The following is a 13,118-nucleotide window of genomic DNA, read 5'->3' as shown; positions in this document are numbered from 1 at the left end:
CTGGTTAATTTAAAAATAAATAAATAAATAAATAACTTCACTGACTTGTTATTTTTAAAATCAAAGATAACTGTTACCCGGTTGCAGTCTTCCAGAAAGCTGGGAACATCACTGTCTGTGGGCTGGAAACTTGCCAAGTCTGAATGAACCTCCTCTGACAGCAGTGGACCTTCTGCTTCATCTCGAGAATCTGCTTCATATTTAATTATGCTTTTAGGTTACATTCAGCATACCCTGAGGCAACAGCTGAGATGATGAGACATTTTCCACATGTGTAACAACCACATTACCACCTTGGTTCAGGTCTTCATGGACGGAGCCATGACAGGGGCTGGAGGGAGCTCCTTCACATGGACCATCTCCATTTGAAGTCAGTGAGATATGACAGTTCCAACCTGTCTCTAAGCCCATCTTTTCTGCAAAAACCTACACACAAAAAATGGGTAAAGATTGTGCTATTGTATATGTTAAATCCCGAGGCGTTCCCAGGCCAGCCGAAGGATGTAGTCTCTCCAGCGTGTCCTGGGTCGTCCCCGGGGTCTACTCCCGGTGGGACGTGCCCGGAACACCTCACCGGGGAGGCGTCCGAATCAGATGCCCCAGCCACCTCATCTGGCTCCTCTCGATGTGAAGGAGCAGCGCCTCTACTCTTGAGATCCTCCCGGATGACCGAGCTTCTCACCCTCTCGCTAAGGGAGAGCCCGGACACCCTGCGGAGGAAACTCATTTCGGCCGCTTGTATCCTTTTTACTCCCACGGTATCTTAAATAAAATTTTAAAAGAAATCTGTGAGCTACCGGAGTTGTCCAAACTGCTACGGCCGAGCAAGTGAGCTGGCTAGTCTGCTGCAAGACTGAAGTGTCTTTCCTAATAAAACAACATACAGTGCCGTGAAAATGTATTGGGCCCTTACTCAAATTCTTATATTTTTGCATAGTTTCCCCACTTTAATGTTGAAGATCATCAAACAAATGTAAATATCAGAAAAATATAACCCAAATGAACTTAAAATTATGTTTTTAAATGGTAATTTTCAGAATCATCTTTATTTGCCAAGTATGTCAAAAACACACAACGAATTTCTCTCCGGTAGCTGGAGCCGCTCTTGTACGACGACAGACCGTCAATTGACAGAATACTTTTAAGACATTAAGACATTTAAAAAAAAACACAGTCACTGAGCAATAAAAGGTTACCAGTAATGTGGTAATGCCGGTACAAATTATTATTATTTTTTTGACAATTGTGCAAAAAGATGCAGTCCTCTCGCAATTAGAGCAGTTTGAAATGACTAATAGAACAGTAGTATATTATTTATTAAGGGGAAAAAAAACATTCAAAGTTACCTGGCCCTGGGTTAAATCATGAATTAATTGTGGCTCATCACAGTTTTTTGTTAATTTTCCCTAATCACACCCAAGCCTGATTACCTCCAGAGCTGTTCGATCAACAAATCACAAACAGAATCTGTCACGACAAAATTAAGTCTGACAAAAGATCTAAAAAAGCTGCAACTAAATGACACGATTCAAAGAAATTCCAGGACAGTAGAAAAATAATTGACATCTATCAGTCTGGAAAGGGTCACAAAAGCCATTTCCAAAGCTTTAGGATTCGAGCAACCAGAGGGAGAGCTATTATCCTCACATGGATAAAAACATGGAACAGTGGTGAACCTTCCCAGGACTGGCCGGCCCCAAGAGAACCGCAATGACTCATCCAGGAGGCCACAAAGGAAGACAGGACAACTTCTAAAGAACTGCAGGCCTCCTTTGCCTCAGTTAATGTAAGTGTTCATGACACAAGAAGGAAGAGACTGGGCAAAAATGGCATCCATGGCAGAGTTCCATGGCGAAAACCACTGCTGACCAAAAAGAACAAAGGCTCGTCTTAGTTTTGCAAATAAATAAATAAATACATTCTGAATTATTCCTAAGACTTTTGGGATAGTAATATATGGACTGACACGATGAAAGTTAAGCTTTTTGGGAGGGGTGTGTCTCGTGACATCTGGCAGAAATGTAGCACAACATTTCAGAAAAAGAACATCATACCAACAGTAAAACATGGTGGTGGTAGTGTGATGGTCTTGGGCTGCTTTCCTCCTACAAGACTGGATAACTTGCTGTGATTGATGGAACCATGAATTCTGCGCTTTAACAGAAAATCCTGAAGAAGAATGTTCACTTTGTGACCTCAACCTGAAGCGCACTTGGGTTCTGCAGCAGGATAACGATCCAAAAAACACCAGCAAGTCAACTTCTGAATGGAAGTCAACTTCTGAATGAAAAAAAAAAACTTCTGAATGGGGGAAAAAAAAAAAAAAAAAAAAAAAAAAAAAAAGAAGGTTTTGGAGTGGCTTAATCAAAGTCCAGGCTTGAATCCCATTGAAATGCAGCGGCATGACATTAAAAAGGCCATTCATGCTTGAAAACCCTCCAGTGTTGCTGAATTCAAACTATTCTGCAAGGAAGTGTTCTCTGTCAATTGACTGTCTGTTATCGTACTCGAGCGGCTCCAACTACCGGAGACAAATTCCTTGTGTGTTTTTTGGACATACTTGGCAAATAAAAGATGATTCTGACTCTGAAAAGTGGTCCAAAATATCTCTGCAGGGATGTGAAAGACTCATTGCCAGTTATAGAAAACGCTTGATTTCAGTTGTTGCTGCTGAGAATGGCCCAACCAGTTTTTAGATTTAGGGGGCCATTATTTTTTCACACAGGGCCGGTAACTAAATAGTTTTGTTTTTCCTTAATAAATTAAATCATTTAAAAACAGCATTTTAAGTTCACTAGGGTTATATTTGTCTGATGTTTACATTTGTCTAATGCTCTTAAACATTAGTGTGGGGAAACTGCAAAAATATAAGAATTTGAGAAGGGGGCCAATACTTTTTTTCACAGCACTGTATTACCCATATGAGCTGCTAAACTTGGAACCAGGTATAAAAAAAACATTTCACAATTGATGTCACACATCGTTATCGTCCTATCATAACCACTGGAGTGGGAGGAAGCGTGTGTGTTAGTTTCCTGCAAAGGTTGCCTTAAAATTGATTTGTCCTATTTTTCTTTTCCATTTTCACTTGGTAAAACACACTGGGTCGTGGATATTTCTCAAAAAGACTTATGAAGCTAGGCAGCACTGTGGTATACTGTAGTGGTTTTGCATTCGTGATAGGGTTCACGCTTTGTTTTATTTAACCATTTTATTTCAGTCAATAACACACTATAATGCAATTACATTGGGATTAATCCTCTCTAACAACTGTGCCTCAGTGTCCTCTACTATTTTATTCATTTGTCTTCTGGTGTTAGCAGAAAGAGAAACATTTGCTACTTTTTTCTCTCCCCCAAAAAGTAAACTGCAAATGTCCAGGCAGAATCTGTTCTTCTGCAAGAGTGAAGGACTTTTTAGCTTTAGCAATGCAGTGAATGGCACTAAGAATGATGAAGAAGAAGAACCACCTTTTATTGTCATGAACATGCATGCATGCACCCGAAATTTGTTCTCTGCATTTAACCCATCACAGTGAACACATACACGTTAGTGGTACACACTGAAGCAGGGGGCAGCTGAAGGGCCCGGGGAGCATTTCTGGGTATCAGTGTCTTGCTCAAGGACACCACAACCGTGAGTCCGGGGGATGTTGGCGGATGGTCCAGTCGGGGTCTTGAACCTAGGTCCCCCACGGTGGCAGGCGATAATCTTAACCTTTGGGCCACGGCTGCCAAATAATGATGCTTTTATTTCAGACACATTTGTTGTAGTGGTGGCCCTCAATAATTGTTTCTGTCCTTTATGTTCAAGTTTTTTTTGCTTTTATTTAGTGCAGGGTCCTTTTTCTCACTGCGGTTTTGAGGGTTTCGTGGCTTCATTACCTGTCCTTCCACATACACTGTCCAAAGGCATTACAACCATTTCACGTCCTGAAGAAAAAGCCCAGTCGTGTACAAAGTATCAGACGTCGAAAAAAGAGACCAAGTAAGACAAGAGCTGTTGAAGACAAACATTTTGAGGGCTGAATAGAAAGACCCACCCATCCCTAATGCTTTGCTACAGAGGTAACCTTGTGATGACAGAAGACATATGAAGTGAGTTGAAGTGATTTTTACCTTGCTACGGAGTTCGTCCTCCATGGAAAAGTAAACAAATCGAATGCACGCCGTGATCAGTGCATCAATGAGTCGGACTGTGTCCAGTCGGGCCTGGAACTGGGATGAAACCATGCCCATGAAGATCTGTCCACTTAGGGCTTGCACACCATTGTCACATTCCATTCCTTCACCTATACCCTCTATTAGAAAAGGGAAAAGTTGCATTACACAAAGTCCCAAATTATTAGGCATATCCACTTTAAAATGATCTCATCCTTTGAACTAGTCCATGGATTATTTCTGCCCTTATCTTATTTGGGGATGCAAAAATGGCCTCAAGAGCTCTTTGGGGGTAGACGACCATTCACACACATAGATCTTGCTCTTTAGGATTCTCCACAGCTTCTCATTTAATTGAGGGCAGGTGATGATGGTGGCCACGAGTTTTTCTTCCTTTACAGTGAACCCCCCTTGCTATATTACAGATTTTTAAGCAATTGATGGATTTTTACAGTATACAGGCAAGTCTGAATATAAAGTTGCACGCCTTCAACATTGTACCATGATGTGCTGCAACATGTCGGGCAGCACAGAGGTGTACTGGATGAGATGCAGCGTAGTTCGAGCCAGAAGAAGAGGCAGGGAAGGTCCCAACTACTGCAAGCTCCAGTAATATTCACTGTTCCCACAGACAGGAGATAATACAGTGGCGATAAAAAGTCTCTGCATCCCTGTTAAAACGTTCGGCTTTTATGGTAAAATAAAATGAGACCAAGATAAATTATTTCAACACATTTTCTAGCATTAATATGACCTATAAACTGTACAACTCAATTCACAGGGGGTTCCCCCTCTGGAGCCGAACCTGAAGGTGGGGTTCAATGGTGAGCGCCTATGGAAGAGGTTTGTCTGCATCCATGGGGCCCAGTCGGCCACAACACCAAGAGACAATGTGGGTCTCCCTTCCCATGAACTCATCACCTGCAGAAGGGACCGAGGGGGTCGGGTGCATTGTGAGGTGGATGGCGGCTGAAGGTAGGAACTTTGGCAGTCCAATCCCACTACAGAAACCAGCTCAACTCTCTGGCAGGGTATGAGGCTGAGCTGGTGTGCGAGGTCAAGAGGTTCCCACTGAATATAATCGGGCTCGCCTCAACACACAGCTTAACCTGCGGTACCAATCTTCTGGAGAGAGGTTGGACTCTCTTCCACTCAGGAGGCACAGGAGTTGAGAGGTGCCGAGCAAGGTTGGGCATATTTCTTGCCCCACAGCAAGAATAAGGTCGTGCGGCCCAAAGCCTACACTGGGGTTCACCCCGGGACAAGAGAGGATGGTCTCCCTCCATTTTCAGGTGGTGGGTCCTGACTGTCGTTTGTGCCTATGCACAAAACAGCAGCTCACAGTACCCATCCTTTTTAGAGTACTTGGATGTGGGGCTGGAGAGGACTCCTGTTGGGGACTCCTTTGTTCTGCTCGAAACTTCCCCCATGTGGGCAAAACAGTGAGACCTCGAATGGCATGATTAGGGGCTTTTCCACCAACCAGCCCAGGAACTTTGAGTTCCTGGGAGCAGGAGTTACTGGTAGCAAAAGGTTCCTGTGGGCCATGTGGTTTGTGTTTCCATCGCACTGTTTAGTTCAAGATAGCTTAAACAAATGAGGCTGATGTTGCTCAATACTCACACCTACTGGATCTTTTTTTTAAGCTTTCAAGTGTGTCTTTCATTATGTTAATCTAAATTTAAAATATTTTTGATACACTTAAAACCTAACCCTTGATCCAGGTGACGCAATTGAGAACTGATTCTCATTTGCAATGCCAACCTGGCTGCAGACAGTCTTGGAGGTAGGGAGTTTTATTATATCCAGGTACTTTTTATTATTTTTTATAAAATATTTATTCTATTTTATTGAGATGACATATCTAAATAGATTGTGACTATAGATGTGATTTTATCAACTGGAAAATGCAACCGGGACATGAGCCTTAAGCCTTACACAGTTCCACCGCAAATTTGAGAACAACTAAATCACATCTATAGTCATCTGCAGGCTTCTACATTAATTTATACAGTGCCGTAAAAAAAAGTATTGGCCCCCTTCTAAAATTATTAGCTTTTAGCATAGTTTCCCCACTATAATGTTTAAGAACAACAACAAAAATTAAATATCGGACAAATATAACCCAAGTGAACATAAAATGCTGTTTTTAAATGGTGATTTCTGTCATGGTCTGTGCCCTGCAGTTCCCTTTTTGGAGCTTTGGTGGCGCTTTGTGCCTCCCCTCTCCCTCCCGCTCTCTCTCTCTCTCGCGCTCTCTCCAGCAATCAGCACCACCTTGGCCACGCACCGCTTATCGATGAACACTCATCACTGCCTGCGCACCTGTTCCCAATCAGCACTCATCACTGCCTGCAGAAAAACCTCCAGATCCAGGAATCCAGGGCCAGAGTATTTACGCTCGTTTGTGGTACACAGGCCTTCTTTCACGAGTCCTTCTCGTGCGTTCAAATTGATCCCTTGGCTACCCGCAATTGTACTAATCCTCTTGTGTCCGCCTCCATCCCCAGTGCTCTTTCCGTGTCTCCCGTTTCACAGCCCGCTCCAGCCACGGCGTCAAACTCTTCCACCTGCCCACGCTCCTGCTTCCTCCACCTTCCCTGTGCCAACAGACCACTATCACTCCTCGGGTATCCTACCCCCCGAGCTGCTAATTAATGAACCACTCATCCACTCCCTCCGCCTGCTTTTTGGTCCAGTCCTATTTCATACGATTACCAATCGTGACAGAATACTCTGGCCAGCATTGACCCAGCAACCCCGGAAGCGTTAAGGGAAGCGCTCACCCACCAAGGCGGCCACAATGGCAGACAGGACCAAGTTCTCCACGAGATTACGGACTCCTTAAACACCCTCTCCCAACAAGTATCCCCCTCATATCCTTCCAGATGCACTCCGGCAACTCTCCTGTGAGTATTCCTTCCGAGCCCGCAGCCTTCGATCAACCCCGCCTTCCGTACAAAGAGCCTCACGTTCCTTCTCCCGAGCCCTACTCTGGGGACTTGGGTCCATGTGGCCAATTTCTCTTAAATTGCTCCCACGTATTAAACCTGCAACCGTTGAACTGTCCTACTGACAAATCCAAAGCCGCATTCATTACCAAACTCTTATATGGAAGAACTGCTAAATTGGCAACCCCGCTCTGGCATAATTCCTTCCCAGTACTTGCTTCTTTCGACTCCTTCTCGGCCGAACTTAAAAAGGTCTTCGAGCACCCAGTTCGGGACAGGTATGTCACTCGACGCCTCCGTGGCTTCCTTTTCCGTTGAGTTTAGAATTCTAGCGGGTGAGTGTGGGTGGGATGATGCGGCGTTAAGAGGCATTTTTTTAAGGGGCTTTCAGAGCAGCTCAAGGCGACGTAGACGAGCTTGCAGCCAGGGACAAGCCCTCTTCACTCGAATAATTAATTTCGATAGCTATTAGACTGGACAATTGCTTACGGGAAAGAGAACGAGAGAGGGGTTAGAACTCTCAGGTTAGCACCCCCCGCGGGCACAGCGCCGCTAGCTATTCCGCCGCATCCTGAACTCCCAACCACCTCCTCATCACCCCCCACTGCATTGGAAGAGCCCATGCAACTCAGCAAGACCAGATTAGATCCTCAGGAACAGCAGTGCCATTACAGCCAACGTTTACGTATCTATTGTGGACACCCAGGCCATTTCTTCGCCACATGTTCCGTCAACCTTCCTCACGAACTGAAAGCGCCGTGGTGAGCCAGATTAACACTTCTCCCAGCTCTCCATCCCGCATGACCATTTCCTCGTTTATCCTTGGTTCTGATTGCAATACTCCGGTTCCCGCTCTCGTCGAGTCCGGCGTCGACGATAGTTTCATTCACGAGGGCTTGGCGTGTCCACTCCGGCTACCACTCGAAACCCTTCAGGAAAAAGAAAATCACTGCCCTGGATGGACAACACATCTCCCCGGTCACACAACAAACGGCACTGTTTACACTACTCATCTCAGGCAATCACCATGAAACCATCCATCCATTTTCTGAGCCGCTTCTCCTCACTAGGGTCGCGGGCGTGCTGGAGCCTATCCCAGCTGTCATCGGGCAGGAGGCGGGGTACACTCTGAACTGGTTGCCAGCCAATCGCAGGGCACATATAAACAAACAAGTATATTGTAACGTTGGGACGTTGTGTTAAACATAAATAAAAACAGAATACAATGATTTGCAAATCATGTTCAATGTATATTTAATTGAATACACGACAAAGACAAGATATTTAATGTTCAAACTGATAAACTTTATTGTTTATAGCAAATAATCATTAACTTAGAATTCAACACGTTCCTAAAAAGCTGGGACAGGTGGTAAAAAACACTGAGAAAGTTGAGGAATGCTCATCAAACACCTGTTTGGAACATCCCACAGGTGAACAGGCTAATTGGGAACAGGTGGGTGCCATGATTGGGTATAAAAGTAGCTTCCCTGAATTGCTCAGTCATTCACAAGAAAAGCTGGGGCGAGGTTCACCTCTTTGTGAACAAGTGTGTGAGAAAATAGTCGAACAGTTTAAGGACAATCTTCCGCAACGTACAATTGCAAGGAATTTAGGGATTTCATCATCTACGATCCATATCATCATCAAAAGGTTCAGAGTATCTGGAGAACTCACTGCATGTAAGTGGCAAGGCCGAAAACCAACATTGAATGCCCGTGACCTTCGATCCCTCAGGCGGTACTGCATCAAAAACCGACATCAATGTGTAAAGGATATCACCACATGGGCTGAGGAACACTTCAGAAAACCAATGTCAGTAAATACAGTTAGGCGCTACATCCGTAAGTGCAACTTGAAACTCTACTATGCAAAGCAAAAGCAATTTATCAATAACACCCAGAAACGCCGCCGGCTTCTCATCTAAGATGGACTGATGCAAAGTGGAAAAGTGTTCTGTGATCCGACGAGTACACATTTCAAATTGTTTTTGGAAATTGTGGACGTCGTGTCCTCCGGGCCAAAGAGGAAAAGAACCATCCGGACTGTTATGGACGCAAAGTTCAAAAGCCAGCATCTGTGATGGTATGGAGCTGTGTTAGTGCCAATGGCATGGGTAACTTACACATCTGTGAAGGCACCATTAATGCTGAAAGGTACATACAGGTTTTGGAGAAACCTATGCTGCCATCCAAGCAACGTCTTTTTCATGGACGCCCCTGCTTATTTCAGCAAGACAATGCCAAAACACATTCTGCACGTGTTACAACAGCGTAGCTTCGTAGTAAAAGAGTGCGGGTACTAGACTGGCCCGCCAGCAGGCCAGTGCAAACTGTAGGCCGGTCCCAAGCCCGGATAAATGCAGAGGATCACAATTCCATACCGGATCGGTGGTGACCCAGTTTAACGTCGTCTGCCACCGGCGCCGTCAACCTGTGCACCGGTGGAAATTCAGCTCCTGTGGGTCGAAGTAGAAGAAGAGGTGCAAAGCTCATGTCTTCGGCAGAAAGAGAAGAGGAAAGCACAGAGCCTAGAACTGAATGTGGGGACTTTGAATGTTGGGACTAGGACAGGAAAATCTCTGGAGTTGGTTGACATGATGATTAGGAGAAAGGTTGATATATTGTGTGTCCAGGAGACCAGGTGGAAAGGCAGTAAGGCTAGAAGTTAGTGCCAATGGCATGGGTAACTTACACATCTGTGAAGGCACCATTAATGCTGAAAGGTACATACAGGTTTTGGAGAAACCTATGCTGCCATCCAAGCAACGTCTTTTTCATGGACACCCCTGCTTATTTCAGCAAGACAATGGCAACCACATTCTGCACGTGTTACAACAGCGTGGCTTTGTAGTAAAAGATTGCGGGTGACAGGTGTGGGAAGTAACTGAACCCAAGAGCTGGCGGAGGAACGAGGAGACAAGAGTTAACAAGGGAACGAGGAGTTGAGTAGCTTACATGAGTACGGTGGGCTGTGGTACCGCTAGGAGAGGCTGCAATACTTTGGCGAGGATTTCCGGGAACAGGCAGGCTTAAATGTAGGTGGTGATGAGGGTTGATTGGAGACAGGTGCGTGGCTTGAGGAGAAGCTGAAACAGGCGACAGGCTTGAGTAACGAGACATGGAATGTGGGATGAATCTTTAGGGACTGTGGCAGTTTTAACTGGACGGAAGTGGGATTAATGATTTCGGTGATGGGAAAAGGACCAATGAAGCGTGGAGCGAGTTTACGGGACTGTTTGAAGGGGAAGGTCGTGGGAAGAGAGCCAGACGGATGGACCCACCTTGTATTCGGCGTCGGGGAGCGATGACGGTCCGCGAGCTGCTTGTTGCGTGCCGCGGACCGGTTCAGCGCTGCCCGGACGTCCTTCCAAACCGCCTGGGCTCTCTGGAGGTGATCTTGTACGGAGGGAACTGCCATCGCCTGCTCCTTTGTGCCGAACGGTGGAGGTTGGAATCCGTAGCAAGCTATGAATGGGGACATACTGGTAGCGGAGCTGGTGAGGGAATTATGAGCGTATTAAATCCATGGGAGGAAGGAACTCCATGAGGAAGAGTTGCGGGCGGCCACACACCGGAGTGCCGATTCCAGGGTTTGGTTGGCCCGCTCCGTCTGGGCGTTGGTCTGCGGGTGATACCCCGAGGATAAGCTGGCTGCTGCGCCCACCGCCTTGCAGAATTCATTCCAGACCAGAGAGGAAAACTGGGGACCTCGATCGGAGACTATGTTGATGGGGATACCATGGAGTTTTAAGACATGTAAGACAAGGAGGTTAGCAGTTTCCAGGGCGGACGGGAGTTTGGGGAGGGCACATAATGGACACAGTTGGAAAAACGATGGATGATTGTGTGAATAAGTGTTAGCTTCAGAGGGGGGCAGGCCGGTAACGAAGTACACAGCAATGTGAGACCAAGGACGGCTGGGAATTGGCAGGGGGCGCAGCAAGCCAACTGGAGGTCGGTGAGAAGACTTCCCTCGGACGCAGACAGAGCAGGCTTGAACGAACTCTTGGGTGTCTTTGATGAGGCTGCGCCACCAGAAGTGCTCTTGAATGAACTGGGTGGTACGGGTGATGCCAGGGTGACAAGCTAATTTAGAGTTGTGGGCCCACTGCAAGACTTCCGAACGTGCTGAATCCGGGACGAACAGGTGGTCAGGAGGCCTGGTCTTGGGATCAGGTTGGGTCTTTTGGGCCTCCTTGACCACCTGCTCGATCTCCCACGTGGCCGCTGCAACGAAACAGGAGGCCAGAGGATGGATTCGGGTTCTGCTGTGCTCGAAGGAAGTGAGTGAATACGGGAGAGGGCATCCGCCTTAGTGTTACGGGAACCGGGAAGGAAGGAGAGACTGAAATTGAAATCTGCTGAGGAATAGTGCCCAGCGTGCTTGTCGGGGGTTGAGATGTTTAGCGGTACGGAGGTAAGCAAGGATTTTGTGGTCAGTCAAAATGAGAAATGGTTGTTTCGATCCCTCCAGCCAGTGCCTCCAATCTTCCAGGGCCCATATAATGGCCAGCAGCTCACGGTTTCCGACGTCATAATTTCTTTCCGTGAAAGTGAAGTTTATGGGTCGTGGGATCTCGCTGCGAGAGGACTGCTCCAGCTCCGGCATCAGAGACGTCAACCTCCACCACGAACTGGAGGGAAGGGTCAGGGTGGCGCAGAATGGGAGCAGTGGTGAACTGGGATTTGAGTTTATTGAATGCTTGTGAGGCTGCTGGGGTCCACTGAAAGGGGGAGCTGGTGGATGTGAGACTGGTGAGGGGAATAGCAACCTTGTTGTAATTACGGATGAATCGGCGGTAGAAATTGGCGAATCCAAGGAAACGTTGCAGTTCTTTGCGGGTCGCGGGGATGGGCCAGTCGATGATGGCTTGGATTTTGGTGGGGTCCGGTTGTAGTTGTCCTTTTGCAATGATGTACTGAGGATAGGTGGAATTCACATTTTTCTGGTTTGACGTATAGACGGTTCTCAAGGAGGCGCTGGAGGACTTGGCGTACATGGATGCGGTGTTCTTCGGGGGAGCGGAAGGAAATGAGAATGTCATCGAGGTACACAAACAGGGAACCGTTGTTTAATGTTTGGAAAACTGAGTTGGTTAAACCGAATGGCGTGTCCAGCTACTCGAAGTGTCCAAGAGGGGTATTGAAGGCGGTCTTCCACTCGTCCCCCTCTCCGATACGGATGAGGTGGTAAGCGTTACGGAGGTCCAATTTGGTAAAGATTTGGGCTTCGCAGAGGGGTTCAAAGGACGGGTCGATCAGGGGTAGCGGTGACTTATTTTTAATTGTAATGTTATTGAGTCCTTGGTAGTCGATGCATGGGCGGAGAGTGGTGTCTTTTTTCCTCAACGAAAAAAAAATCCAGCCCCGACCGGCGACGAGGAGGGGCGTATGAGGCCAGCAGCCAAGGAGTCGCGGATGTAATCCTCCATAGCCTTTTTTTCGGGACGGGAGAGATTGCAGAGTCGGCTGGTGGGAAGTGGAGCTCCCGGCAAGAGGTCTATGGCGCAATCGTACGGGCAGTGGGGGGGGGGTAGCGAGATGGCCAAGTCCTTGCTGAATACTGGGGAGAGGTCATGATATCTTCTGGAATTTTGGGAGAGGTCCACTGGGGCGATAGAAGGTAGTGGGTCTTCTGAGGGTGGAACAGCAGAAAGCAGACAGTGGGGATGGCAATGAGGACTCCATCCGGTGATGGATAAACGAGCCCAGTCTATGGCGGGGTTGTGGAGTTTGAGCCAAGGAATACCAAGAACTAAAGGGGTCTCAGGGGAAGGAATGACAAAAAGGGAAATGTTTTTGCGATGATTGCCTGAAATAAGGAGTGTGATGGGCACTGTTTGATGGGTGACCAGGGAAATTACTCGGCCATCCAGGGTTGTGACTTTTTTTGAGGATGGAAGTGGTTGGAGAGGGATTTGGAGCTGGTGAATTATTTATTCATGAATAAAATTATCATCGGCACCGGAATCAATAACGGCAGCGATGGGGGTGTTATGAGCAGA

The 13,118-nt window shown here is 46.7% G+C and overlaps 1 protein-coding gene across 8 annotated transcripts in view; it reads right to left on the bottom strand.

Moving 5' to 3' along the window:
* tmem94 (transmembrane protein 94) overlaps positions 1-13,118 on the bottom strand; it is a 137,482-nt gene that overhangs the window by 33,087 nt on the left and 91,277 nt on the right. For all 8 annotated transcript variants that reach the window (XR_009770386.1, XR_009770387.1, XM_061705672.1 and 5 more), the window contains 3 exons: positions 4,119-4,300; positions 294-426; positions 78-190 (listed from right to left, as the gene is read on the bottom strand). Coding sequence is in view for 6 of the 8 variants with exons in the window: in XM_061705672.1 (XP_061561656.1) it covers positions 78-190; positions 294-426; positions 4,119-4,300 (428 nt within the window). In the remaining 2 variants the exon portion in view is untranslated. The remainder of the gene's footprint in view (positions 1-77; positions 191-293; positions 427-4,118; positions 4,301-13,118) is intronic.

This window comes from Phycodurus eques, chromosome 19, assembly GCF_024500275.1.
Source record: "Phycodurus eques isolate BA_2022a chromosome 19, UOR_Pequ_1.1, whole genome shotgun sequence".
NCBI classification, from domain to species: Eukaryota; Metazoa; Chordata; class Actinopteri; order Syngnathiformes; family Syngnathidae; genus Phycodurus; species Phycodurus eques.
Note: the sequence above shows the minus strand (reverse complement) of the source record. Positions and strands in the feature narration are given on the sequence as shown.